Consider the following 27928-nt stretch of genomic DNA (forward strand, 5'->3'; position numbering starts at 1 on the left):
ACACCGGCACCACAACCGGGATCTCTGAGCCACTTCAACGCAGTTTATCTGATGGCAATATGGATGCATTCGATATCGGTGCCACGAGGTATTTAGGTCTTATGGGTCCTTCGATGCACGACCGCCCGGCTCCCTGGTAGCACTGGCACGGATTTCCCGCGCCGTACGTACTCCTAGTTCGGAAAATCCGGCCTGCATCTAGAGAGACTCGACGAAAAATTTAGATGAAAGGGGAGAAGCTTACGTGCATGTGGGCATGTTTTAGAACAGGCAACCAGTAATATAATAAAAGTGCAGAATCCGCGAATGACAGGATATCCCAAAATAGATATATATACTATGGTATGCAAGTTCGTAACAAAGCTGTAAAGCCGTCATGCTAAATAAGAGCAACTAGACTATATCTCACCAAGCCAAGGGGGAACAGACAGCAGAGAGCAGAAAACAAATGAGATCGATGTGTCAGTTACTGACACAATTGAAACTTCGCACTTACACAGGCTCTGCAATTCCTTCCTGTTCACCACGTGTTGGACCGAGTTGTTCAATCAATGTGGGCATGTGAGAGGCCAGGATAACTGCTATATGATCATACTTAAGTCCAAGCAGCAGGCAATACCGCGATTCATCCCGGTTGCAATGCCCGTGTTGCAGTAATTTTATAGAGCTACATACTCGTTGCTGTCTGACTAGATTAGATGATGGTTTTTTGCATCTGTCAATATTTGAGAATGCAATGGCGTTCTTGGATATCGAGTTTGGCCTGAAATATCATGACCATGATTCTAACTATGACGCGATATTAATCTAGCCTGAGCAGCATGCATCATGACCGTGTTTGCTTGTTGGTGTCAGTTAATTTTGGCGTAAGAACTTTCGAATAGAGGAATATGTCATGGCGCCTTACGGCAAATCGCACATCAAGTCGTCGCTGTTCGTTTCTCTTCCCGACAAGACACTTTAGAGCATTCCTCCGGGCTGTGGAGTTCTGGCGATAGCCATGACTTCGCGAGCTCGCTGAAGCTACAAGGCTCCAATGCGATGGAGAGGCAAATGGTGCAAAACACACTTGAACGCCTGTCTGCGCGATAGGCTCGAACTAATGATTAGGACTCCCACAAGTACCTGGAACATATCTGGGACTGCACAACACATTAAGCCGCAGGTACTCCGTAACAGGTTTTGTTCTGGGGTGTTTTGACGTTTCTATAAAGGAAGGGAAGAAAAGAAGAAGGAAAGAGGAAAACTTATGTCAGGGGATTATAAAATTCTTTCGATTTGGACCGGCAGCTCTGCTCCACTGTAGAGTGTCCGAGTACCACTTGGGATGTTATACCTCAGCCTCACGTAGCTGAAGAGGTTCAGCTGATCTTCGAAGGTTAGGTATCCAATATTCAACGAATGCGCACCAAAAGAAGTATCCACACGACCTTGCATGAAAGTCCTCATTACTTGGGGGTCGCAATTGTTTGCAGCGCATTTCTTGAGACAAGTTCCAGATATACGGGATCCGAAGTGCCAACATGTTGAGGAGCAGGAACCAGATCCCTTAGCTTGCGATGAGATCATCGGCCAAGCCTGGCGCGGCGATAAGGTGCAATACTCCCTAGGCAGGATGCGGGTTGAGATTGAGGTTGAGGTTGAGGGTGGTACTGATTTTAGGCGTTTTCGGCTCCACATCAGCTCCCCAAGGCCCCCCAAGGCCCCCCAAGGCCCTGTTTCAGTGTGGGCAGCGCCATAATAATACACTTGGAACCAATACGATTGATTGATTCACGCAGTAACCTTAACTACTGTAGAAGCTTCCCCAGCTTGGTCAGTGGAAGTCATCGCGACGAGAGCTCTTCTCGCACAAGTTTCCCCGTCTTCCACCTCGGCAATTGCGCTGCGTTCTGCGCTTCATCAGCTGAGTGCAACTGTACATTACCTGTATCACCTCGTCATTTACTGCAACAGCGACAGCCCCGTCTCATAATCCCTCCGTGATTGCTCCATATCGTCACTACGAGGCACATTACGACAGCCGGATAGGCCGCCGATATAACTTTGAACTTGCAGGTTTACCTGCATACATCTACATATATCAATACATTTTCTCCGACGGGCTGTACTAGCTAGGTTCAGAGTCCCAGCCTGTAAACATGTCTCTCTTTGGCACCTCTCCGCCGAACGAGGAGTCCATCCTCGCCAGCTCGACTCTCGGCCGGTCGCGCAACACGCTCTTCGACGAAGAAAACCCGATGACCCGGTCTACGGGAGACTCGCTCTTCAACGACGACGAGCTGTCTGGCAGCGGTGCTGCTTCGCCTTGGGACATGCCCACGCCTCGAAAGCAGCAATCGCGCGCCGACCTGATCCGCGGCCTGCTTTCTGGCGCACAAGTGCCAGATGGCTATATCGAGGCATTCGACCACGCCGTGCAAGAGGACGGTCGAGGCGGCAGAGTCACGCCAGCCGGTGTATCCAAGATACTTGCAGCAGCCAAGCTTGGCGCAGACGAACAAGCCCGCATCACGAGCATCCTTGCGCCTGGCGGAGAGGAGACGGACCTTACACGTGATGCTTTCAGTGTTCTTCTAGCACTTGTCGGACTGGCGCAAGAAGGCGAGACAGTGAGTCTGGACAGCGTTGACGAGAGAAGACGAAGTAAGTTCCGCGCCTGCCTTCACAGTACCTTTGTGCATGGATCTATTGCCTCATTCCCATCCTGCGCTTCTTCAATTACGTGTAGCTCCGCTGGCCATGGGTCGGTTAACATAGGCTGCATGTCCTGTGCTCACTTCCCACTTATGATGAGCGGGTCCCTTGTTTTTGACGCTATCGTAATGCCCAGATTAGATACTTACGAGGCGAAATAGATCTCCCACAGCCACAGCTATCCAACATCCCCAAGAGGGAAGCGCCTGTTTTCGACGCGTCTGAGCTCGCTGCCAAACCACCGCAGGCTCCCGAAACGCCGCGAAAGGATTCATTTCCCAGGCCAGCTGCCAACGTCAGAAAACCCACCATGACCGACCCCGAAGACGATCCGTGGGGTTCGCCCGATCTACACAGAAACCACCACCACCCCGAAACATCCCAGACGAACGGGAATCCTCCCACCAACGGACTTGGCTATGACGGTCTCGGCGCCGGCGCACCCGAGCTGCACCAGAGGACGACTTCGACCTTCACCACTACCACGGCCGGCTCGGGCCCGCCTTCAGGACGCCAGTCAGCTGCTTCGGGCACCATAACCGAGAATCCGACCGTCGGATGGAATTATTTCGAGGGCGCAAGTTCCCACCAAGATCAAGGCTTTGGTGTTCCACCCAACAACCAGCCTACGAGTCCCTTTGGCGGAGTGCCTCGAGAGTCGGGCCCGAATCCTGCCGTTGCTTCGCATTCCCGCACTATCAGTGGTAGTCGGATTGGCAGCGGCGCCGAAGAAAACATCCTGGTCACGTTGATGCCGGAGAAAGAAGGCATGCTCTTCTTCCAGCACCACAATTACGAAGTCACGAGCTCGCGACGGGGAAGCAAGGTCATCAGACGGTACAGCGACTTCGTGTGGTTACTAGACTGCCTTCACAAGCGTTATCCATTCCGCGTTCTGCCACTCCTTCCGCCAAAGAGGGTAGCGGTCAGTGGAAACCACCTCACCAACGACAACGGGTTTATCGAGAAGCGAAGACGGGGTCTGGCACGATTCTTGAATGCTGTTGTTCGGCACCCGATACTGGGCCAGGAGCAATTGGTCATCATGTTCTTGACTGTGCCTACCGTAAGACCCGGCTCTGCTTGAGCTTTGACATGAAACAACAAGAAGGCTAACAGGAAGACAGGAGCTTGCGGTCTGGCGCAAACAAGCCACCATCTCCGTCCAGGACGAGTTTACTGGTCGGGCACTACCACCCGGCCTGGAGGATTCGCTGCCCATCGGACCACTCAACGAGCTGTTTGACCGCACTCGGTCAGGTGTCCGTCGGTCCGCGGACTTGTATATCAACACTTGCAGCCTCATGGATCGCCTGGCCAAACGCTCCGAGGGCGTGGCAGCTGACCATGGGCGTCTGGCTGGATCGCTGGCATCCCTCACAGAAGCTAGCGCGGACACGTACTCGACCGACACAAATGACGTGCCGCTGCTGAATGACGGACTACACGCCATGTCGAAGCGATTGCAGACGGCGAAAGGATTACTCGAGGACGAGAGCAAGGCATGGGAGACTGGAGTGCTCGAGGATTTGAAAAGACAGCGCGACGGGCTGGTATCCGTGAGGGAAATGTTTGACCGCAGAGAACGGCTTGACAAGGACAGCATTCCGTCTCTCGAACGGCGCATTCAAAGCAACGAGACGAAGCTTGCTGGGTTGCGCGCCAAGCCTGATGGTTTGGTCAAGCCCGGCGAGATTGAGAGGGTAGTGGAGAGCATCATCAAGGTATGTGTCTTTTCGTTGCTGCCACGCTTGGATACGTGCTGACGGCGGTAACAGGATAAGGAAAGCATCGTGACCCAGCACAACCGCTCTGTCTTTGTGCGAGAAACTCTCCGCGACGAACTCATATACTTCCAACAGACACAGTATCAAGTCTCGAGATGGAACCAGGACTGGGCGCAGGAGCGTGTCAAGTACGCCGAGATGCTGGCCGACAACTGGCGCCGACTTCTGGACGAGCTCGAGGGCATGCCGCTGGGAGAGTAGGGTTCTCATGGTGGCCGTGGTGGCGGGCGGGGGGTGTCTCAACACCATCTAAAGCGTTCGTCAAACAGTGCAGGCATATCGCCAACTAGGACATGGGCGAGGGGCATTCTAGACGGTGCTTCGGATACTGCGGGAGACGCCAGACGGAAGGGGAGCGAACAGCAGGCCTGCGAAGCGGTGAAGAAAACTGATGCTGCGAAGGCGAGAAGACTTGTCCCAGGTGGCGCTTGCACGACAGGTTGGGCCTTGCCAAATTGGCTTTGCATTTTCTACCACTTGGCACGACGGTAGGTGTTACTGAAGATGTCACGGGATCGCATCTGTTGTGCGGGAGCTTAGATTGCATGTTGGCATTTTTGGTGTTTTATTTATTCGTAAGAGCAGGGGGCATACGCCGAAGGTCAAGAAGAAGAGGCAATGCCGATGACGGCGGAAGGGGCTGAACTGCTGCGATACCCTTTGGTGCAATATACATTAATTTGATTTCTTGTCCATGGATTGGCTGCTCACGAATGGGCAATCAACAGGAGAGGACTTTTGAGATATAAGGAAGTTGGTTAGAGGCCCGGATGCATGGCAAGTATGTGTTTGAAATACATTCTATGCAAACCTACGGGCTCCGAGTGAGTGAATTGACGATACCAACGTCTAGCTGTGCACGGAGGACCTTGCTGTAATCTGGGGCAAGTCGAATTGAGCGGTTCCGTGCTTTGGGATGGCCAGTGTTTGTATCACTGATTTGATTGTCTTGGATATACTCAGAACCCCCAAAATATGTTTAGCCTGGACTAGACTAACCTAGACTAGGTTAGGCACTGGATCGACACGACCCGGCTTTTGAACCACCTCGAAAGAAAAAAAACCCCACCAAGGCCACGACCACCCCCACCATCCCCTTCCGCTTAACTTGGGACGTCAGCCGCGTAGACATCACAAGACACTCTCAGCCAAGGGTCTCTTTTGTGAATCACTTCCAACGCAGCTGCTTCTCTCGCGGAAGGAGGTATTTGTGTTTGCTGGGCGCCGACTTGGGGGATCTTGAGAGTGAGTCTTCTTCGCCTATCCTCATCCCGCTTGCACAAAGCTGATTCCGCCGTCCTCAGACGTCATTGTTCATCCCATATCCTCCATTATCTCCGACAGCCATCGAGCCATCCAGCACGTCGGCGCATTTCTCCCCTGCGGAAACCACTCCGGACGACCGAGGAATCCTTCAAGATATAGGGACGTCGGACCCGGCCAGTCTTCGCCATGCCACTGACATCCGGCCAGAAGAACCTGGTCGACCATTTCGTCGCCAGGACTGGGGCCGACAAGAAGAGGGCTGAGCGCGTAAGTCTCGTCTCACCTTCAAACATTTTATCCCTCTAGATTTCGGCCAAGGATGACCCGGCTAAATCATTGTTGCTCTTCAAGTTACTCAAGACCTCTGGCTGGGACCTTGAAGCTGCTCTCAGATCGTAAGTCACATTGTCTCCCCCGTCTCTACTTTCGCCATGGTCCATCTCATGCTGAACTGTGCGTTGAAGCCATTACCCTCCCGGCTCTGGACCTTCCGAGACTGCTCTCAAGAGCCAGTTCGACTCGCTGCGAAGTATGCGATTCTGCGCCCTGACTTTTATGAACCCACCAGCTCACGATACAACAGATGCTCAGGAGGACGCCCCAGATACAATCGGTGCCGAGAGCGCCATGCAATACCTCTCGCAGCTGGGCGTTGACTTCGAAGACGCCTCCATGTTCGTCGCATTACAGGTCCTCAAGGCAGAAGATATCGGCGACCTGAAAAAAGAGGGCTTCGTCAAGGGCTGGAAGGAAGCCGGGTATGTCTTGCCCCCTGGTCAACGACGTTTCGTATCGTTACCCCGTATGCTGACCCCGCCGCAGCGTCGATGCAAACATCGCTGCCCAGAAGAACTACATGACCAACCAGGTGCAAAGTCTGAGCCGTGACCCCAAGACTTTTAGGGAAGTCTACCGACACGCCTTTGTGCTGGGCAAAGAGGGCGAGGCCCGCGCCTTGACCCTGGAGATGGCCACGACCTTCTGGCAGATGCTCTTCAAGGCCCCCGGGCGTCCCTGGGTTGGCAAACAGACGGGTCTTAACTGGTTGGCCCAATGGCTCGCGTTCCTCGAGGAGAAGTGGACTCGCACTGTGAGCAAGGATATGTGGAATCAGACATACGAGTTCGCCGTCAAGAGCGCCGACGACGAGTCCCTCTCGTTCTGGTCAGAGGATGGCGCCTGGCCAGGTGTCATCGATTCGTTTGTGGCCTGGTACAAGGCGAAGCCCGCCGAGGCTATGGATGTCGACTCCTAGCAGGAGGTGGATGACCAACAAGTTCCCGGTACCAAGCCAAAGGAGGGCAGGGACCAGCGAGGTCCCGGCCCCAAGCGCAGCAGGACCAGCCCAGAACAGGCTCATAGTGCCAGGCAAAAGAGGAGCGGCAATGGACGACAAGCCGCCGGTGCTAGGCGATCTACGCGGCTGAACTTCAGCCTCGGAGGCCAGCCGCGAGCAGGGTAGAGCGGTAGCATGGTGAGTCCCAATGGGTGGCTGACAAACCTCACCAACAAACAACCCACCAGATGGCCGGCTCGAGACAGGGTTTGCACATGGCAGCAATGGCTTCATTACAGCATCAGATTAGATTAGCCAACGAGACATGATCATGATGATGGCAGCGACGATAGACAAATATGAACAAAGCTTTCACGATTGCAGGCCTTGAATCTTCCAGTGACCTGTCATGTTGCCGCACCATCGTACGCAAGGCCACATTTCGGTCACATAATCGCTCTCAGTGATAGAGGACTTGCGGCTTGCATGACACGTAACTGAGCAGTAGTTGAAAATGTGATTGTAACACTCCCTACTACAGCACGCCGCCTCTCTGGCAAAAACAAAACTTCATGTCTCCTACTCTATGCAATGTGTGTGAATCTCCCCCCGATGATATCCTGTTCTGCACTCTCACCCCTTGCGGCGTCTCGTTCGGTCGTGCGATATGTATACAGATCTTCCTCATATCATACACGGACCAGGAGCTTGTATATATGTGTGCCCCTCCCTGTTGATGTACATCCGGTGGCTGCAAACAGAAGTCGTAAAATAACCGCTGCTGGACAGTACTGCCGTTTTCTCCGCCTCTCCCAGCAGGATATTCGTCTTGGGCTGGTCGGCTGCTGCTATCGTCGTTCGCCTTTCTCCCCTTTCGTGTTTCGTTTCCGCGCCCTTTACGACGGGCAGAGATGCCATGGGGGTAGCAGGGCGGGAGGAAGGAGGAAAATGGATTTTTTTTTTCTTTCTTTTTCTTTTTTACCAGCCCTGCGCGCCGTTGCCGCCGTCCCTGCCAAGGCGGGCGAGGGTGTCGAGCTTGCCGTCGCCGAGCTTGACGCTCGTGTGGCGGATCATGCGCGGGTCCTTGGCCAGCACCTGCTTGACGGCCTCCTGGGTGCCCACGGACGAGTCGAACCGCATGGCGAAGTAGTGGCCAGTCTTGTGCCGCATCTGGTGTACCGACGTCGGCTTGGCCAGCGAGAACACGCCCCAGTTCGACACGCCCCGTATCACCCCCTTGTTCTGCAGGATCATGTTTCCGGCTGCCAGGACGATCCTTGGGTGTCGCGTTAGTATAGGAAAGGGCGTTGTCGAGAGAGCATCGGGGGCGCAAAGAGAGGGGGGAGGGAGATGAGTTGTTGACCGGGGCAAGGGCTAGATGTGCTGTAATCGTTCGTCAAGATGAGCCCGAGTGCTCAGCAGTTGTGCGATGATATATCGCTCCGCTTGTGATAATGCTTCGCGCTTGTGATGCGTAGACGGTGCTGCCATCACCGAAGGGGAGAGGGAAGAGAGAGAAGAGAGAGAGAGAGAGAAGTCGTCGCATCATAATCGTGGTGTAGGTACATACTCTTTCACCTCGGCCAGGTTGCCGGGTCGGACCTGTTGAAGAGAGTATTGGTCAGCATAGGCCCTTTGATCCTTTGGACATATTTTTTCAAAACACCTAGCCCATGGGGACGTCACCAGCATCCTCGCCGTCGTCGTTCAAAATGCATGCCGGGCTCCTTTTTTTTTTGGTCTTTGTTTTTTTTGGCTCCCCTTCTTCCGCATCGCCTTTCTCGGACAGGAAAAGGGTCGGTACTCACAATTCCAATCAACTCGTACAGCATCTTGCCGACAAATTTTACATCTGCTTCCCGATCTCGTAAGGCTGAAGCAGGAGATGAGGGAACACGGGCAAAGGGATAGTGTCGCGTGCTGGGTAAATTGGTATGCTATGAGGTTGAGCTCCGCGACGGGCCTCGAAATTTCATCGGTGCTTACAGGGGTCCGTGGCGCCGGCGGCCTTTTGCACTTGCAGTTGCAGTTGCGGCTAAAAGTGGAGGCGGGGGGAGAGGGGGGAGTTGACATCTATCGGTACCTAGCTGCCTACCTGCCTACCTGCCTACCTGCCTACCCGATCATGCACCTACACTCGACTTCACGCAGTTGACCACAGCAACACCAAATGTAACATGTGTAGTTGGTTTACTTTTTACCGCAGACGAACGCCCGGCGAAACGTTCCTCTGCAACACCTAGACAGACGGGTTCACATGTCACTTTGCTGCGATTCCGTGTCACTACGGTCGTCTTCGTACATGGCAAGAAGAGAGGCGTTTATCCGAGGCGTTAAACCAACCTGTCAACCACAATGTGCTTGAATAGTATTTAGAGTCAAACCATACGAATTAGTCATATATTAGGCAAACGAAAGACTTGCATTTTCTCTCCTATAGTACACAACTAGAGCTACTTGTTCAGAAAGGCAACAAGCATCATCAATGATCAACCCTGCTTCTCTGGTCTGTTCAGCCGTGAGGCCCCCATAACCATTCTCGTGACAACCTCAGTAGCTTGTGAATTGAGCGCCTTCCACAACCGTGTTTCAAGCAAGTGCACAACTCCCATGTGAAATTTCATGCGGTGTAATGTGTCGGTCTCCCCACGGGTATCTTTTGAGAGGAAAAAGAAATGAAACGAAAGAAACATTTGACTGTGGAAAAAAAGTGCAGCCGGAAAGGAAGAGAGGACGACGAGTGCCTTGGCAGAACCAATTCGTCCACTTCACTCCGAGAAGAGGCGCATGCGAACGAGTCATGCGAACCATGCTGTGCATTAAAAGGGTGTATGGGGTAGGGTGTATGCTGCAAGAAATGGAAATGGAAAAGGGTATTGCGATGGCCACCTGAACTCTAAAGCCCTCTCATGAGCTCCCGTGACCTCGAGAGAATTCCATGAACACCGTGGTTTTGTTTTGCCTCCATGGCCGCCACATGATGAAAATACCAAACAAATAATGCCGACCAGGAAATCAATTTGAAGAAAGGGGTTGAGACATCATGTCGAGTTCATGAGAACCTTGCCGTCTCGCGAGCAGTAGATTTGGTGGATTACATCGGAAATGCATCCTCCAGTCTTCGCAGGTGCTGCTGCGACTCGCCCACCTGGAAAGTGTTGGCACCCAATCGCCCATTAAAAAAAAGCATCGGCACGCAAGGAGATGCACAGGCAGGTGTTCCAAATCAGTACCTCGGCCATTTGAGTACAAAGCCCCAACAGCCGGGCGAGTGTCGGGCGATCCCATTACTCTTCACCCGTCAACTCTTCACCCTTCATTGCCTCCCAAGCATCATCCAAGTTGTCACTACGCGCTGTTAGCTAGTTGCTGGCGAAGAAATCAAGACACGACTTACGAGGCGATCTTTGTAACATTTATGTTCTGCTTGCGGAGGAAGGCTAGGAAACGCCTCTTGGTACGCTCACGCTTGAACTGAGCCAACACAGTAGGCCGTGCTGGGTCGCGGAGCTGCATAGCAACTCGAAGATTGCCCGAAGAATACTGAGCCTCGATGAGCTCGTCGAGTTTGAGGTCGAAGTCGAGTGGCTTCTGGTATACACCCCAGATAACCTTTGGGTGAACATCGCGGAGGACCTGGTGAAGGAACGTTCTGGACTCCTTCTTATACGTCCAGTACTGTGTAACCTCGCTGCTGGTCGTCAGCTGGGGGGTCTTGATTTGATGGATGCGCCAGTCGAGATGAGAGATGGTGCCGGCCGAGAACGAATCAGTGCTGCTCCATCCATCATATTCGAGATCATCCACAACCTGCTGTGGTTGTTGGGGCTGCTGCATGGGGGGCAGCATTTGATGGGGCATGTGCTGAGGGATAGGCTGAGGCATCATGGTCATTTCCTCGATACGAGCTCGCTTCTGCATGCGAGGTGTCAGAGGGTCCAGGTATTCCTGCTGAGGGTGCTGGGGGTAGCCGTCGATGCTCTGGGAATCATCCATATCGACTTGACCAATTGACCGTCGTGCTTTGCTACGGCGGCTGGTCAACCCCATCTGCTCACGCCTCTGCTTTGCCTTGCCCTTGTCAGGGTTCTTCTCGCCAACTTTGTAGCCTGAGGGACGGCCAATGTTGCCGAAACCGTGCTTCTCACGCAACACCTTGAGCTTGGAGTCGTGATACAGGTCGTGGGTGTACTTGGAGAGATTGAACTTATCACCCTGTGCGGTCGAAACTTCATACATGCGTTGACGAAGCCACTCCAGGGGGGTGACGTCAAGGTCGAACTTCTTCAGCTCCTCATGAACATTGATAAGTCGGAACATTGTATCGTAGTTGATGAATGTCTTGTAGAACTTGACCATCATTTCTTTGCCAACGTATTGATAAGGGTGAAACTCGGGGTTCGGGCTCTTCAGGTAATCAATAATGGCCTGGCCACGGTTGACCTGTCGGTTGGCGAGAAAGACAGTATGGCGCACGGCGGATTTGTCCTGGCGCAACTTATCTAACTTTTGCTGCCATTGTTCGAGCTGAGGCATGATGTGGTCCTCCAGAGGAAGCCATTCCGGATCCCAGTACTCGTGCTCAGGTGCGATTCGCGCCAGAGGAACCCCGGCGTACATGGGAGGCTCCGTGTAGATGATGCCATTATCTTTGAGTTCGATCGTGTCGCGGTTGATCTCGATGTGGTCGGCGGGGTTTGGCTCGTGCGGTGCCTGGGAGTGCGATCTTGCGCCAGGCAACGACCTGCGGCCAGAAGGTGATCGTCCCTTGGGGTCAACCGGCGAATCTTGTAGATGTAAGTAAAATCAAGACACGGCAAAGGCATTCTCCAGAATTGACGTACCTCTACTCGCTTCAGAATGGAACCCGGGCAGACTGTGGCGCTGCTGCTGCTGCTGCTGCTGCTGCTGCTGTTGTTGTTGCTTCGGCTTCAGAGGTCTGCTACGACCAGCCAGACTGGCGTCTGACTCGTCAATATCCATACCAGAACCGTTAGGCCGAAACGGTAGTGGCTTGCCATTTGCATGGCCATCGTCAGCAGACTGATAGGTGCCAGACATGATATTGCCGGCATCTATGGGCAACTCTTCGTCCTCGCGCTTCCGACCTCGCGAGCCATTAATGCTGGTCCAGCCACCACTCTGCGGAGTACTCGTGCCCCGTGCTGAACCGGGGCGGCCATTGCCGTTGGCTTCAGCTCGCTCACGGTCCTGTGCTGCGTACATCTGCTGCTGCCTATCCTCCTCGGCGAACTTTTGGTTGAGCTGATGCAAAGCTGTATCCCATTCGACAGAGAGCCGCTCCTGGTCTTGCTCATGCATGTGAATGGTTCGACTCACAGCTTGCAGCTCTGTCTGGAGGGTAGATCTGCGGTCATATTGGTTGACTAGTCTGGCTCTGAGTGACTCGTATTTCTGCTCAAAGACTTTCTGCAGCTCTAGGTGCTCATTTCGGCGGCGAAGGGCGATTGGATCGCGTGTTTGCGCTTCGCTCCAAGCTGGCGCCTGATCTGGTTCTGGTTTGATTGACATGATCACACGTCCAGGCATGAACTTGATCACCACGCAATGATCTATACAACTTGGAAAAAGTCAGTTGTTTGTACTGAAAGGTGCATGAGACTAGGATGGTTTGGGTGCAGTAGTTTGAGGTGTGCAGTATAGGCGCGCCCCACCTTGGTAGAGCAGATGCAACACATAGGCTAGGTGCCGGGTAATGGAAGTCGGCCAGCAAGAACAAGTCATCGATCGTGTCGTTTGAGGATGATCAGACGCGACAACGAGTACGACAAATGCTGCCGGCTATATGCAAACGAAATGGAGAAATGTGAAAGCAATGGATGGATTCTGGGGAGTGGGGAATGCGAAATGGTGGTTCCCAACTATAGTCGAAAAATATACTCGAGTATGGAAGCAGTGATTGTCATGTGCTGAATGTGGGGGGTGGGAAAGTGACGGCACGAAAATAGGTGGGCGCACTTTCCCTGGTTGGTGAAGGTGAGAGCTCTGGGGGGGGGGAGGGAAAGGGTAAGGCGAAAAAAAAAATTTAGATGGAAAAAAAAACTCCCCCTTCTCACCTGCTCCCCTAAATTGTGGCAAAGGGCAGAAATGCGAGCTGTGCTAATAAGGTGCGAGGTGATACAGGATTGTGATTAAGGAAGTTCCTTCGAATACACGGTGCTTGCAGTATAGGAACATCACCGCCTACTAGACAGCGTCATGCTAGGGTGGTCGCATCTGACGAAAGATGATTCTGAATGGGGAAATTGGTGATTGCCATCTGACTGCGGTGTGCATCTGCGATGCAAGGGTGCATTGGAGAAAAGCGCAGAGAAAACGGAGTATAGCGACGCGTCGGAAATACGCGATGCGCGCCTATGGTTGGGGGATGTAATAGAAACAAAATATAGGACTTACACTACTGTTTGAATGCCTTCAGGCGATATTCGGACTCGTGCTCATAACACGCAAGTGAACAGATTGATGCGATCGTGGTTGGGAGGTGTGGACGAAGAAAGAGTGATGCAGGCCGCGAGGGACTAGTATGCGGTCTATTAGTCGTGCGGAAGACAAGAAAGGGTGGGTGGGAGGGATAGTTGGAGGATTTGGCGGGCGCGGCCAGGATAAAATATTAAAGTCGACTATTTTCGCTCGATAGCCGAAGGGATGGGAAATTGATGAAATTGGGTGATACGTACCGAGTATGAAAAAGCTTAGATACCCAGGCTTTGCTAGGCAACCGGGGTGGGTCGATATAAATTCTGATGCGATGCGATGTGAGCACTATGCGCTAATTGAGTGAGTAATTATTAGTCTAGGCTCTCCTCTCTCTCTCTACCTTATCGATAGGTTGCAGGCACAAAGTGCAGGTGGCAGCATAGATGCACGCGCACAGAATAGGTGCCAAGGAAGAGGGAATAGAACTCGTGTGGGAAAAGTCTTGGGGTGCAGAAGGGCATCGCTCTTTGCGACTTGGCGGTAGAATCATATACTCGCGAGGGAGGGATTGCGAAGCACTGATGGAGGATGATGGTGTATACTCTGCTTTGATGCAGCTTGATCAAAGGAGGTCGGCTTTGATGGATGCACCTTAGCACAGAGAAGTCATGAAAAACCAACTTACCACGTTCTTCAAAGGCACGCCTGTCAAAAGATCAACAGGTTGGCCGGGAATGGTTCGAAATCTGAGGCGTGGCGTCAGTGAACCCACGTATTATACTCATTCGATCACTATAGGCGTCGTGATAGTCGGTGAGTGACGAATGTGATGCGGTGAGAATCGGAATAGTCGAACCGGGAATGATTGGAAGAAAAATAGCCTAGTGAGATGCAGGAAGGCAAAGCGTGGGTGTGGAGTATTGGTGTGTAAGGGCGAAAGTCGATTCACTTACATTGACGAGGCAATCAGGGTAGGGTGTTCAGCTCACATACTACTGTGTAATCGGCAAGTCAGAGCATGGCTTAGCAGGCTAGAGACAAAAAGGATGAAATAACAAAAAACGGCGGCGCACGTAATAGTCTGGGCGTGTGGGAGTATTTACCTGCTGCTGTGCCACTAGTGGCCGGGCCGGACGATGAGTAGGCAGGTAAGAGTATGGGCCGCAGGAAGAAAAAATTGAGCTTTTCCTATCGCTCAACTTTCGTGAGTGAGTATTGAGTAGAGGCTGTGACCGACCCCTTTGTGCCAATTACTTGACCTAGTAGTATTCCAAGTACTATCAGGTAGAGGAGTGGAGCACTTTTAGCGAGTTGTGCAGCCGTGGATGGAAGGACACCCCGGCCAGTTGCGGCTCCCCCCTACCAAGGAGATCTACTGGGGGTGTGTCTATGCTGGGGCTGCTTGGGAAAAAGACAGCTCTGTGCTTTGCACCCAGATCAGCCTAGGACGCAAAGACCTCTGCAGCCGTTCTTGTACAACCAGCTTAGTCGACAAGTTTCTGCAAGTGAGCTGAAAGAGTAGACGGGCCACCGCAAGCCAGACTTGAGCGCGCGACGTGCAACCCCAATCTTGCAAAGACTGGTACAGGTTGAGCGTTTGATGGCGGTTATCAAAGAGAGTTCCAAAGCAAAGAAATAGGAGTAGCGCAAAACTGGTAAAGTTTGAAGTTTCGGACTAGCAACGCTTCAATATCCCAGTCATGTGATGCCGGGCAATAGGAATAGCTCGGGATAAGGTCAATACTTAGGGGGTCCCAATAGTAAGTAATGAATGAAATTACAAGCCTTACGAGCCAGCCCACTCCGATAGCATTGTTGGGACTATCGAACGCGGATTGTACTTGTATCCTGCTGGTTGCGCTGCCAAGTCTCACGGCGCTTTTTCTACCCGCGTGTCACTTCAACTGCACTCGCATTTATCAGCGAGAGTTTTTGTTTTTGGGTTTCCCTACTGATTGAGCTGTGTTACCGTGTTGGGCGACCGTCTTGTTATCCACCGAAAATTATAGAATCCTGCACAAATCACAACGATTGGTCGACATGGTTTATGCAGATCTCCACATACCTGAGGTTAGAGAAGTGTTAGCAGTAGGCCGGGCACTATTTCGATAAGCGACGCGAGCGCCAGGGCTTTCGCATCGATATACACAGCTGCATTCCGTAAAACCAGGTGATTTGCATGATGTTATTATGCTTGTAGACATATATCGAGTTGATTCCATCCTTCTTGTACTCGGTTGTAACATGACGGGGCAGTATTCAGAAAGCTCGAAGCTAAACGCCGATCCGGCAGACGCGTTTAAGCAAACGCTTCCGCCAATATTTTTGATGTTGAAGGTGGCTTTCTTTGCGATATGCACCATGTTTGCTACTTCCCACTCGCCTGCACTCGGTTTCAGCTTTAGCTGATTTAAAACCACGAACATTGGTTTAAGATACAGTAGTATTCCTGGCTTAGTTACAAGAAAATGTTACTTGACTTACCAGCTAAATGTAACGGTCACTGTAAGGAGGTGCAATATAGGGCTTAAACGTTGATGAGAAGTGACGTGAAGGTCTGGTATTCATGCCATCTCGGGCAGATAAAGTAACAGTAAGCGTATTGATTCTTGTACTACCTTGGTGCCACTGGAAGGATTTTGCGACGATCCGCTGACGTCGTGTATAATTGTCACATTATTCACCACAATTCCAGGGATGGTGGGGGTCTTGGGTCTTGGTGGCACATTCGGGTTTTATGTTGGGGGGCTTCTGGTTGACTCACGGCGTTAGGTCGTGATCTAAGGCGCCTTTGGAAACAAATATTCACACCAAAGATGCTACTCCCGTGTGTTTCTAATTAATAAAAGTTCTGTTCCGTTGTCATGGGGAAGTCAATTGAAATTTGCACCGGAGTTTATATGATATGATAAACTGGAGAGGATGCTTTTTCAAATGAGACGAGTGTCTCATCCTTGAACATCAGATCATACCTTGTCAATTGCGCCAAGGCGGGGACTCGGCATGTTGATCACGATCCTGACCAGTCACACAATTTGGGCATTTCGCTAGTACCTCAAAGTCAGTTCGGATTCAGGGAATTGATGCCTGGTCGAATAGCAAGCATCTCAAGCTATAGGCGGACGAATACTTTAGCCGGCTAGCATATCGGTCCGGGCTGCGTCTATGGCACACAGGTTTGGCCCAAGCGAGCCTGGGCTAGAAATAGCAGCCGCCGATTTAGGTCTTGCAATTGCTGACTTGAATGGTGGCGCAGTCTTGGATGCGAGCATGGTTGGCCTTCATCTTGCTCGATCGCAATTGTTCAACGCAGCTCTAACCCCTTGCAAGGGATTATTACGAGGTTTGAGGAAGTTGGCGGGTTATCGAACTGATCTATATGCATCAGCTGGTTGATCGCTGACCGTGCCTACTAACAGAAGTTGGTCCAGAGTGTAGAGGTCAAGGATGGCATGTGAACCCAAGCTGAATACTACGTCAAAAGTGAATAGTTACTGAAGTATCGGTGGTCGGCACCTCGAGTATACGACTTGCAGTGTAGGCACACCTACCCACTCAAAGCCTAAGACAACCGAAAGGCAGTTGACAAGGTGTCATCAAATACATCTAGTTCGAAGGCTTATTTCAACCATTAGCGATTCAGGTGACACTACAGAAAGAAACAAAGAAGAAGAAATAAATAAATCCAATTATGCGTCTCTAAACTCAACAAGACAGGCAATAGGTTGGAGCATTGGTAGTAGTAGGTACATATGCAAAACTTCCTTCGAGGGGATTTCCTTAGGAGTATGCGAAATGCGTAAAATAGACAAACTTGCGACGCATGCCCCGGCCCTGAACGCGCCAGTGTCAGACCAGCAAGCCAGTAAGAAGTAGCCCTCGTATGGGCTTAGTGCAAACTCTACAAAGTGTGTCACACTACCTCATGCATGAGTTATTATGCTTTTGCGGTAAGTCAGCGACCCAAATAGTGCATGTATCGTGTGGTACCTACCAATGACATATATTTGTCGTCTCTATATTGGGTCGGCGGTTGATTACCCAAAAGAGTATTTATAAAAATGTTCATGGTGTTAACCTCTGAGACTTGAAAATCTTTGCTTAACGCTACCTGAACTTGTATGAGTATTTTGTGCCTCGTGCATTACAAACAGTTGCCAAATGGGTGTCGCCATTCTCAGTGTAGGTAGAAGGAATATACGTATCCTGCGGCGCGGCTTCTCTGGATCACTTCGCTTATGATCAACCTATCTTAGCACACCGGTTCTGTTCATGGCTAGCCTAACATTGCAAGTAGTAAGGGCAGATATTCCTCTCTATACGATGCAGGTGGCATGCAGAAATAAATAAAAGAGATACTATGGTTATAGCTCTGTTATTCGTGTATACTGTGATTCAAGAAAGTGCCGCAATCGAGTATTGTGGTGACACAAGAATTGGCCAAGTATCAAGATTCTTATTTCAGCTCCTCGAGCACCACAGTTGCCCTTGTGATTACAATCATGAATTGCGCTTAGTCATGTTTTCGGCAAATTTACTGCGTACAAGAAGTTGGTGCACTTAAGGAAAGATAATATCCATCTTACTGCCACGACTCAGCCGTCAGCCAAGCTGACAAACCAAGGGTATGTTTGCCCGACTGGGAGGGGGGGGATAACTGATACGACAATAATTCGACGAGATACACGGTGGACACATGCTTGTCGGAGTAACGAGAAGGAGGAAGATGACGCCGCTTCCATACGCATTCATCCCTACCGCAATGATGAGTAACATGTCAGCGTGGTGGTCGATATATCATATCATAGCACGGTGCCCAATGCAACACTGGCCCAATCAATGTACGTGTCAGCACACGGCGGATAACCGGACGCCGTGGTGACACAGGGCAGTCGGCTGTCGTATCTCTACATGGCATTGCGTAATACTTTGAGAACTCGTCCAGTGACTTATCAAAACCTTGCGGCCCTAATAAAGCACAGATATCGCGAATTCGATAGGCCTCTGCCCGGCCTTGACGATTGAACCAGCTCTTCATCCCATTTTGGAGGTCGTTAGAGTGCTACCCGTCAGTATACCAGACATGGATATTCACGATGGGAGATCCAGGGGTCTGGCGACCAAATATGCAGTGTGCCATGTGGATTTGACCAGAATGATGAATGCACAACAATGGACAAAATCCCACAACCAAGTTACAAAGAAAAGTCTTGGGATGGTATTTGATTGCTGAAATCTGGATTCTATACACAGTTGTTTCCCGTCTCACAATCAATGACCCTAATCCTGTTCTACAGCTGCTGCCTTTCTCGCCGCTACGCCTCTGTGCACCGGGTGCTATCATGAAACACAAGCCAACTCGCATTGTTTACCAGTACTGGGGCTTGACGAAGTCGGCGAAGGTCTTGGGCTCCTCGTATCCGTGGTGGTCGTGGCCGTGGTGGTCGTCCTGGGGTCCAACGTACTCCATCTTGTAGACGCTACCGCACTCAGGGCATCGCTCCACGGGGCGCTCGCGGGACATCTACGCAGAAGGGAGTCAGTATCATATCAACATAGATAGGTCGCACTGAGAGCCAGAGTGTTTCTTCCCGACCTTGGCCGACAGTGCGGACCATGGGAGAACTTACACCCAACCAGGTCACGACGTGAGAGTCAGCGGGGTAGCCGGTGCAACCAGCGTACTGCTCGTCACCAGCGGACTTGACCAAGATAGGGTTGTCCAAGGTTCCCTTGCGCGAGGCATCGAGGGGGCGCATGTCGAAAATGTCAACACCCTCCATCTTTCCCAGAATTTCCAAACGCTCCAGACCAGTAGCCTGCTCGAGATCGGTAGGGACGGATCCGGGAGCGGCACCAGGACCAACAAGGTCGGCCTCGGTCTTGATATCTGCGTGGCGATTGCCGTGTTAGCTCTCCTAGCTCTCGCGCGGTCCCGCGATGGCCAATTGCATTCAATGATGCCCACGATGTCCGATCCCATCTCGGTCGGGTTGTGGCGGCCGGGCACAGGTGGAAGAGGGTCTCGTACCGTGGAACTGCTTTATCTTCTGGCCAACAGTGGCATGAGGCTCGACATTCTTGGCACCGGCATCACCTGTGGTGGCGGGATTGAGGGTTAGCTAGCTGTGACGTGATGGTGTGACTCTTGTGGATTTCTCCTGGTGATTGGGCGTCTTACGGCGGATGACCGAGGCGGAAAAGGTTCGTCGGACGATGGGGGAGACGGCAGCGCGTCTGGCGGCGGCCACAGCAGATCGTTGCAAGAACATGGTGGCGGACAATTGATGTGCTGTTGAGGAGTGGAGAGGCGGGTGACCAAGTTGGTGATGTCGGGTTAGGCTTTCAAATTGCTAGCAAAAGAGGGATTTCCAATTTGTCGGCTGTCAATTGAATGAGCTCGGGTCGGGTCAGATCAAATCGTTCGATTGAGTGAGCGAGTGCTTTGCTCCAATTCCAATTCGTTTGAAAGCTCTAACCTCAGGCTAGTCTAGTCTAAGCTGGATTGGGGCAGTTAAGCGAGAGAAAGGTCACTGCAACCGCAACAAAATCCCAACTCCCAGCTGCGCAGCTTCGGGGGGGACGGCAACCACGTGATTGTGATTGGCCAAAGCTTCATTCTTCCACGGCAGTTACTAGGTAGTGTAGCAGTTCTTCGATCGTCTCCTCGCTTCTTTGCCTTGATGTCGATATTTACAAGTCGCCAGAGCTCGAACAATTTTCGAGGGCATCCGCGTTGTCCGCCGGAGCACGGGGGAAGGAGAACCAGGCCGATATTTCCTCTCCACATACGATCACTCTTTTGTAAGTTATCACGTAAACAACTTTCAGCATGTTCGAAGTGCTCCTCAGCCGGGAATCAACTAGATTCCCCGACGCTGCGTGGTTCAAACCGGAGAGATGGTTGAGAGATGCTGTAGTATATTACACGATCATGCCCACGTCAGTCTAGCGATTGCTCGTAGACTCAAACTCAAGCCACTTTCAACACAACCTTCCCTCTGGCGTGCCTCGACTCGACCTTTTCCCAAGCTTGCTCGAAATCCTTGAACTCGACCACGCTATCAATGACCGGCCGAGCCCTGCCGTCTTCGATCAGCTCCGTGACCATGTCCAAGTTCTTACCAAGACTTTCCATCACAAACCATAAAGCATGCACATCCTTCTTCTCCACGCCTGCTGGCTTGCTCTCTTCAGGCTGGCCACAGATACTAATGAATCTTCCATCTTCCTTGACGGCAATCCAGCAGTGAGCCAATGTCTGCCCACCAACACAGTCAACAACAAGATCAACTTGTCTTTCCGCGATATCTTGGCTCGCCCATTCCGCCACATTCTGTTTATGGTAGTCCACGACCTCCGTAGCACCTAGTCGACGAACAAATTCCACATTATTCGTCCCATTAACCGCAACGATAGCACCCGCACCAGCCAACTTGGCGAGTTGCACGGCCCAACTACCCACACTGCCTGCGGCAGCTGTGATTAGGACCCTTTTCTCACCATTGCTTCTTCGCGCCTTCTCCTCCCCCTTCAAAGCCTCCACGTCCAGATTACCTTGCACGAACAGCGCCTGGTAGGCGGTCAAAGCACTGAGGGGCGTTGCCGCAGCCTCAGTCCAGCTCTGATTCTTTGGCTTGAGCGCCAACTCGCTCACACGAGCCAGTGTGTACTCGGCGGCAGCGCCAGGGCGGTTGGCTGTGATGCGGCAGTAGACTTCATCGCCGGCACTGAACTTACTAGACTCAGGCGCAGAAACCACGGTTCCAGCCATGTCTTGGCCAGGGATAGGAACTTTGTCACCGACGAAGTCGGGCGCCCAGAGTGCCCAGTCAAGCTCACCCGAGCAGGGAGAGGTCGCTTGGACGCGGATAAGTACGTCGTCTGGATGATGCGGCACAGGTATGGGCTGCTCGCTGAGTGTCAATTTATGAGAAGCTTTGTCGGGCTGTATGACAGCCCTCATAGTGTCTGGAACGGCGGTAATCGATGCCATAGGCGTGACTAATGGATCGTATCTGTAACTTGATGTGAGAGGTTCTCTATGCAATGGACTAGGGGCTGTTTCTCAATGCTTGATATGTGCACTTGTGCTGCGTGTTCACAATCTGAGACTGATGCGCTCATCTTTTGTCGTCTCCATCCCTTATTTGTACAGCAGTTATGATGAATTCACGGTGACCTTCGGCCTCGCGTTCTTGAATTCGCCGTGGCTGTCATTCTCTTCCGGGTGCGTTTTGTCAGCACTGTCATACGGTGTGACAACCAGATGCCTTAGACAGGAATTAACTTTTGCAACGGTGCCCGGTGAGACGGATAATCCAAGTTGCCAAGAGATCTTTTACATGTGTCTCTTCTACACAGTACTGCGGCCCGCGAGGCATGAATAAGCACATGCGAATTTTGCGTAGAATGGTGTTATCCGGCATTTATTGCATGCAGCTCTGCATTTGGCTTACTCACGCGGAGGCATTTCCTGGGTAAGACAAGACGACGGGGTTGAAGTGTAGGACCCGATTCGGGTGACATCCTAACGTTAAAATGACTCGTGCGGTGCATCTCCGCGGACCACCTATACAGGACGGTGTCGCTTGTATATCGTGTGCTAAAAGCACTATCGAATATTTATCTTAAACAATCTTGAGGTATCAGATCTCGGCTGTGAGCAGTACAATACGAGATTTGTCCGTGTAAATCGAGGATATATGGATTTCCGGCATGACTGCTGGAAAAAGTAGTGGGGCAATAATCGCCTCTCAATGGAATGGTCCGGCTTGCTGCGGAGCCCCTGGCGATAGTCGCGTTTGCCTATTGATTAGTCTTTGCGTTTCAAAATTTCCCTTTACATTGATTCCATTGAGTATTGCTCCATAGTGGACCGGCAACTGTGCATTGTTCGCAACACATCTTACAGTGAGCATCTTTTCCACTGTTGTTATCGAAATGTTAGAAACACCAATCGCTAATTGCCCCGGCAAGTGAACCAGAAACTGAATACTTAAACGACTTTGGGTCTTCTTATGGATCACGTCTTGCATTTCAATACACTCATATTACCTAGTATTGGGTCTTTTTACTTGGATTGCGTTGTTGCGGATAAGTACGAGAGCCGTGAACATGTCCGAACAGAACCCGGTACCAGACAAAGCTCCTTATCATCCCCCGGCGTTCACCTTGGGCCCGAATTTAGCACTTTATGATGTGCCCTTAGCATCATATCTTCCCTCCAACCTATGTGCTTCTGGAATCCCTTACCAAGGCATTGCAACGGGCTCAGTGGTCATTGACCCACGTACAACCAAAGTGCTGCTTGTTCAGCGAGCGCCTCACGATTCGATGCCACTGCGTTGGGAAACACCAGGCGGTGCCGTGGATCCTGAAGATGAAAGTATTATACACGGTGCTGTACGTGAGCTGTACGAAGAGGCTGGACTCGTAGCCACAAGAGTCTGCGAGGTTGTCGGTGGCGTTCGAGTGTTTTTCACCAGGAGAGGCCAACTCATGGGCAGGATCAATTTTCTTGTAGAGGTGGATGTGCCGCAGGATGGAGACATCGACGTGAAGCTGGACCCTAATGAACATGTGCAATATGTTTGGGCCAGTGAGGAGGAGGCTAGAGCCAAGAGAGTAGATGAGGTGGTGTTCGAGTACACAAACAAGGCTCAGGAGCAAACGATATACGAGGCATTTAGGATATGGAGAGAGCGGGCTAGTGGCACAAGCGAGACATTGTAACCAGGCACAAGCATAATATCCATATATACCCAACAGTGCTGTGACGCAGCTTTTCTCAATACCAAAGACGGCCTGCGCCGTCTGCATAGTCTGCTGAAAGACACGTTTCTGTGTGGAAAAGGTAAACATTTTAGACTTTCGTCGCACTATATGCCTGCTGCATGTCTCGAAATGTCGTTGGTTATGCATCTTGGACTAATGAAAGGTTCACTGATGTCCAAGTGGCCGCTTTTGACGGCCACATGGAGCGGACCGAACATGCTTTTTCGTGTTCCACGTCGACAAAGCCTTCCAGACATATTTCGCGAAATTGGTGGCTCCGTTGGCGGCCACAAGACAACCTTTCGAAGTTGCTCATTGAAGCACCTTGGAATTCGCCATGTGAGATATGATACGTGGTGGGAGTTTCACACGGTGCGCCTACAGAGTATATACATATCCTCATTTATGCTTCTCCTCACGCCTCGTCGTAATTTTCTCTTTGTCTGCTTCGTCCGGTGCGATATGCTCAGCGTTTTGTGCTAAAATGCCCCCCTGCTGTCTCGTATTTCCTAATCTCCTCCCACCTCAGCCTCAGACCTTTCAAAATGTAGTTCTGGAGAGTCACTATATCGGGCTCGGCCACTATCTATCCTTCTACATTAATCTGATGTCTAATGATTCAACTGAAACGACAAAATCCTGCGTTGTGTCAGCCATCTCTGAATTATAGCGACCTAGCAACGGGGACGTCTGTGATGACGGTTTCCTGCCGTGTCGCGGCGTATAGCCTTTTGTTGCTCGTAGCAAGTGTGAAGACATCCCACAGGTCAATTGAGTAGTCTTTGAAGCACCTTCCCCCGGGGGGTCTTTTTCTTTTGCGGATCATCACCATCTTCAGAATCTTTAGGTGTTTTCAGCTCGGCTCCATCGTTGGGCTTTAACGCCACCGCCTGGCGGATTGTCGTGACGTGGGCCCTCTGAAGCCAACATCGTAATAAACTTAGCGATCTGCACTAACAAGTAGTGATATATAATGGAGTAAGACACTGCTTTACGTAGTAAATTGGTCAGATCAACACTTGAAAGGTGCAAGTGAACACTCTGTTTGCTTTGTGCAGCCCGCTTCCATGATGCTTTCAAATAGTAAGTAAACAGCAAACGGCGTTGATAAATTAAGAAGGACAGCCAACAAGGAATTTGCAGTTGCATGTTTAGTACACAAAGCGAGCAGATTATATTTCTCCAGCCAAGAAGAATTATGGTGAAGGACTCAAACCACCACCGAGAAGCTAGCATCAAGTCTCAGGAGTCGGTTGTTTCTGCGGCCACGAACGATTGTATGTTTGTTGTGGGGTGCTACAGACTTGGCTGGTGAGTTCGCTTCCTTTCAAGGCGGGTTTTTTTGTGCATACCACCATAGACAGGTATGAAGCTCTTCAAGTACGTGCAGTCCGAAATCGAGCATTTTCTTTAAATGCCCTAAAAGCACAAAGGGCTCGCGAGCAGTCGTCTGGATATAGGCAAGTGGTTGCGAAATGCATGCTCAGACATCGAGCTACGGGCTACTCCAACCTTGAAGAAGCCGCTCCAATGTCAGGTTCATAACGAGCGTCGACTTGAAACGCGTCGTCTTGAAACGTCACCAGAGACATTAGCAAATGCTATCGACGGGTACGCTACATGGGCGGCGCACGGCAGAATCTAGTTAAGGCAACTAACCTTAGAGCATCTTCAAGTATTGAATCGCGAATAAAAAGTGAACACTAATTCCCCAGTCAAATGTCCTGAAGTTAATCTTATTAAGCATCGTAAACTTTGTCATGTGGCCCTGCTATCCGAACCGGCTAAGCTATAGCGGGATCCCTGATCCCGAGGGCTCCTAACAATTACCATTCACGGATACTCGGCCACTAAATGCGGCGTTCCCTCTATCTCGAGTCAGCCTCCAACAGTTGGAACGGCCAAATTTTGGAGAATACCAAGTGTGATTGTTCTAAGCCTGATCAGCTACGTTGCAGTCATCATCTTCCATCTTCCCATGGCATTTCTCGAGGAATGCCTGATAATCCATGTGATAAATCGGTGAGGCCAACAGGAAATTCGCATGGCAGCCCAGATACTGAAGCCTACATATGCCCAGCAATTTGAACCCTTGGCGACCCATCTTTGAGGTTAGCGACCTCCTGAAGATCCCTGCCTGAGCCGCAGAAATGACAGGGAACACGAGTTTGTGTTTGATCTGCCCAGCCAAGTTAGCACAAGTTTGTTACAGCTCGAAGGGCTCAGCGCTCTTGCATCTGCAATGGTCGCGCCCAGCGGCGCGGTAAGCGTCGAAACGGCGTTCTTTTCTGTCCACTTGCTCTCGTCGCGGCGGGAGTTATTATTATTCATTGCGACGACTACTTGACGCCCAGCTTCTGCTATTACACACGTCTTGTCTGGGCGCCGGGCTAGTTGCTGCCAGTTACCCGTTTGGAACGGGGCTGAGCGGTCAAACATCGATTGATCATTCGTGTTTCCATCTTTCAGCCTTTCTCGGCATTCTCTTCTATTTCTCTTGGAAATCGGCTCGTTCATTTGCTTTCATCTGTCGCTAAGCATTGGCAAATCTGGGGACCCTTGCATCATTTCTATTCTAATATATCCCGTTACCCAGCTTTAGAACGCATATCTTTTTTCATTACTGTTCCCACGCTCTAATTTGACAACGGGTCCACGACTTGCGGGAGGTTATCGATTGAACATTGGAGTATCGCAAGGAGATTTTGATATCGCATGAGCTGTGTGCAGTAGTAGATCGTTTTCTCGACCTTTTTGCTCCCAAAAAATGGCGTCCCGTCTTGCCGCCATCAGTATAGCTTTGGCTTCATATTGTCACGCTCTGGACAGCCTGCCAACGGACGACATTACGGATACTCCCAGCAAATATGTCAGATTTCCCGTGATTCATTCGACAAATACGGACGTATTTTCCGATGTTTGGACAAAGCGAGAGTTATGGTCGAAACGAGGCATTCAAACTTTGCCTCTAGCCAACCGATCTGATGTGGCATACTATGCAAAATGTACGAAAATGCAGATCATCTCATATTGACGCTCATCACTAACATATAATAGTGGAGATTGGTAGCCCACCTCAGTCGAACTATGTTCAGCTGGACACAGGATCCTTTGAGCTTTGGGTGAACCCGGACTGCACCAACCTGGATTCGTCTTCGGATAAGCGTTTTTGCCAGGCCGTTGGGTCATATGATCCGTCCACCTCAGGTTCATCTGTGGTAAGCACTTCTACCAAGAACCTTAGATATGGTATTGGTAGTGCACAGATCCAGTATGTCACTGATGACATTGGCTTTGAGGGGTCAGGTAAGGTTTTGGACCATGGAGCAAAAACATGTCTAACAGGTTTCTAGACATCCAACTCAAGAATGTGCAGTTTGGAGCGGCTACCTCGACTGTAGATGAGTTCTCTGGTATCTTGGGGATTGGGCACGGTGAGAATGTGACTATCCTCTATAAGAACTTTGTGGACGAATTGCAGGCACAGGGTGTCACAGACACGAAGGCATTTAGTCTGGCGCTTGGCAGCAAGAGTGAGCAGGAGGGTGTAATTATTTTTGGTGGTATCGACACTGGAAAATTCGCTGGACCTTTAGTCTCACAACCGATTATCCCAGCAGAACAAGCACCGGATGGCGTCCCTCGATACTGGATTGACATGGACTACTTGAGTATAACGCCACCGAGTGGCAAGGAGCAGAAGTACGCCAACTCAACGATGGCCGTCTTCCTCGATAGTGGAGCGACACTCACACTGCTCCCTCAGGTATTGGCAGACACCATTGCCGCAGACTTTGGTGCTACTGGCACCGACTCCAACGGGTTTTATCTTGTGGACTGCTCGTTGAACAATCTTGGCGGTACTGTCAACTTCGCGTTTCCGGGCGTCACCATCCATGTTCCTTACAAGGAGATCATTCGTGAGCTGGCAACGTCTTTTGGAACCTTGTGTTACCTGGGCATCACGCCCAACGAGGATTTTGTGCTCCTGGGTGACAGCATGCTGCGCTCCGCGTACGCTGTCTTTGACCAGACGGGCAACGCGATCCATCTCGCGCAGTACGTCAATTGCGGCACCAACGAGAAGGAGATTTCGACCTCATTGAACATCAGCTCACTTACGGGCGATTGTGATGCGCCTGACTTTCGTACTGAGGCTTCTGCATCCACTACTGCTTCCACTGGACTGGCCACCACCACCGCGACCGCCACCAGCTCTGGTAATTCTGCCGCGAGCAGTACCGGGGCCTCGAACGCAGCTGGGCCAGCGTACGGCAACGTCTTCAGCTGGGTTGCCGTGTGGGTTGGAGCCATGGCCACTGTTGGCTTCATCGAGACTATCTAAGGATGATTGGAGTGGGCGGGCATGGACTTTGCATCAACACTGGCGTTACCATTGGATATCCCTCACATTGTATTTCATAAAGCATTGTTGGCACAGGGCACTCAAAATTATCGAGGCTCACTGTAGCACCGGGGACTGCTTAGATCAGAAAAACATTGGATTATTGCTAAAAATTGTATTTCAGACTCGCAGCCACCTTGTCATGGGGGTTGCACGTCGATATCAACAAAACTGTTCATATCAGGAGTTGAATTCTCTCATCGTAAGATGCGTTTAGCAATACCATTAGCAAATGAAGCTCATGTCCACGCGAATACAATGATTATAACCTTCCGGTAGTGG

The 27928-nt window shown here is 51.1% G+C and overlaps 8 protein-coding genes across 8 annotated transcripts; 4 read left to right on the forward strand and 4 right to left on the reverse strand.

The window, feature by feature from the left end:
• Positions 1 to 2141: 2141 nt before the first annotated feature.
• BKA67DRAFT_531378 (uncharacterized protein) lies at positions 2142 to 4685 on the forward strand (the record flags this gene model as incomplete). The annotated part of the gene is made up of 4 exons (XM_046099375.1): positions 2142 to 2646; positions 2859 to 3763; positions 3825 to 4421; positions 4476 to 4685. 4 exons carry the CDS (start codon positions 2142 to 2144, stop codon positions 4683 to 4685), a joined length of 2217 nt encoding a protein of 738 aa, XP_045965453.1.
• Positions 4686 to 5936: 1251 nt separating this feature from the next.
• BKA67DRAFT_654443 (Cullin binding-domain-containing protein) lies at positions 5937 to 7005 on the forward strand (the record flags this gene model as incomplete). Its single annotated transcript, XM_046106563.1, has 5 exons — positions 5937 to 6017; positions 6057 to 6145; positions 6215 to 6279; positions 6334 to 6508; positions 6573 to 7005. The coding sequence occupies 5 exons, from the start codon at positions 5937 to 5939 to the stop codon at positions 7003 to 7005; spliced, it is 843 nt and encodes a 280-aa protein (XP_045965454.1).
• A 999-nt stretch (positions 7006 to 8004) lies between these two features.
• On the reverse strand, positions 8005 to 8858 carry BKA67DRAFT_654444 (ribosomal protein S6; the record flags this gene model as incomplete). The annotated part of the gene is made up of 3 exons (XM_046106564.1): positions 8005 to 8302; positions 8597 to 8628; positions 8835 to 8858. The coding sequence occupies 3 exons, from the start codon at positions 8856 to 8858 to the stop codon at positions 8005 to 8007; spliced, it is 354 nt and encodes a 117-aa protein (XP_045965455.1).
• A 1258-nt stretch (positions 8859 to 10116) lies between these two features.
• Positions 10117 to 12682, reverse strand: BKA67DRAFT_81861 (uncharacterized protein). The gene is made up of 3 exons (XM_046109461.1): positions 11871 to 12682; positions 10424 to 11813; positions 10117 to 10374 (listed from the first exon to the last, which is right to left on the reverse strand). The coding sequence occupies exons 1-3, from the start codon at positions 12574 to 12576 to the stop codon at positions 10314 to 10316; spliced, it is 2157 nt and encodes a 718-aa protein (XP_045965456.1). The 5' UTR covers positions 12577 to 12682; the 3' UTR covers positions 10117 to 10313.
• A 6150-nt stretch (positions 12683 to 18832) lies between these two features.
• On the reverse strand, positions 18833 to 19736 carry BKA67DRAFT_531381 (cytochrome c oxidase subunit VB-domain-containing protein; the record flags this gene model as incomplete). Its single annotated transcript, XM_046099376.1, has 4 exons — positions 18833 to 18988; positions 19095 to 19354; positions 19496 to 19561; positions 19646 to 19736. 4 exons carry the CDS (start codon positions 19734 to 19736, stop codon positions 18833 to 18835), a joined length of 573 nt encoding a protein of 190 aa, XP_045965457.1.
• Positions 19737 to 20437: 701 nt separating this feature from the next.
• On the reverse strand, positions 20438 to 21430 carry BKA67DRAFT_654447 (uncharacterized protein; the record flags this gene model as incomplete). The annotated part of the gene is made up of 1 exon (XM_046106565.1): positions 20438 to 21430. The coding sequence occupies one exon, from the start codon at positions 21428 to 21430 to the stop codon at positions 20438 to 20440; it is 993 nt and encodes a 330-aa protein (XP_045965458.1).
• Positions 21431 to 22144: 714 nt separating this feature from the next.
• On the forward strand, positions 22145 to 23260 carry BKA67DRAFT_550880 (NUDIX hydrolase domain-like protein). The gene is made up of 2 exons (XM_046101692.1): positions 22145 to 22377; positions 22444 to 23260. The coding sequence occupies exon 2, from the start codon at positions 22582 to 22584 to the stop codon at positions 23197 to 23199; it is 618 nt and encodes a 205-aa protein (XP_045965459.1). The 5' UTR covers positions 22145 to 22377; positions 22444 to 22581; the 3' UTR covers positions 23200 to 23260.
• A 2623-nt stretch (positions 23261 to 25883) lies between these two features.
• Positions 25884 to 27843, forward strand: BKA67DRAFT_82217 (aspartic peptidase domain-containing protein). Its single transcript, XM_046109462.1, has 3 exons — positions 25884 to 26246; positions 26299 to 26547; positions 26595 to 27843. Exons 1-3 carry the CDS (start codon positions 26009 to 26011, stop codon positions 27584 to 27586), a joined length of 1479 nt encoding a protein of 492 aa, XP_045965460.1. The 5' UTR covers positions 25884 to 26008; the 3' UTR covers positions 27587 to 27843.
• Positions 27844 to 27928: the final 85 nt, after the last annotated feature.

The sequence above is a fragment of the Truncatella angustata genome, assembly GCF_020726525.1.
Source record: "Truncatella angustata strain MPI-SDFR-AT-0073 chromosome Unknown BKA67scaffold_1, whole genome shotgun sequence".
Classification (NCBI taxonomy): Eukaryota; Fungi; Ascomycota; class Sordariomycetes; order Amphisphaeriales; family Sporocadaceae; genus Truncatella; species Truncatella angustata.

What these genes read in the sequence shown, in the direction of transcription:
- BKA67DRAFT_81861 (XM_046109461.1), bottom strand. Translation starts at nt 12,576, where the DNA reads ATGCCTGGACGTGTGATCATGTCAATCAAACCAGAACCAGATCAGGCG. An exon ending in CCATTCTGAAGCGAGTAGAG is followed by an intron (nt 11,814 to 11,870) that starts GTACGTCAATTC and finishes TACATCTACAAG; the next exon opens with ATTCGCCGGTTGACCCCAAG. An exon ending in AATGTTACAAAGATCGCCTC is followed by an intron (nt 10,375 to 10,423) that starts GTAAGTCGTGTC and finishes AACAGCGCGTAG; the next exon opens with TGACAACTTGGATGATGCTT.
- BKA67DRAFT_550880 (XM_046101692.1), top strand. Translation starts at nt 22,582, where the DNA reads ATGTCCGAACAGAACCCGGTACCAGACAAAGCTCCTTATCATCCCCCG.
- BKA67DRAFT_82217 (XM_046109462.1), top strand. Translation starts at nt 26,009, where the DNA reads ATGGCGTCCCGTCTTGCCGCCATCAGTATAGCTTTGGCTTCATATTGT. An exon ending in TGTGGCATACTATGCAAAAT is followed by an intron (nt 26,247 to 26,298) that starts GTACGAAAATGC and finishes AACATATAATAG; the next exon opens with TGGAGATTGGTAGCCCACCT. An exon ending in CATTGGCTTTGAGGGGTCAG is followed by an intron (nt 26,548 to 26,594) that starts GTAAGGTTTTGG and finishes ACAGGTTTCTAG; the next exon opens with ACATCCAACTCAAGAATGTG.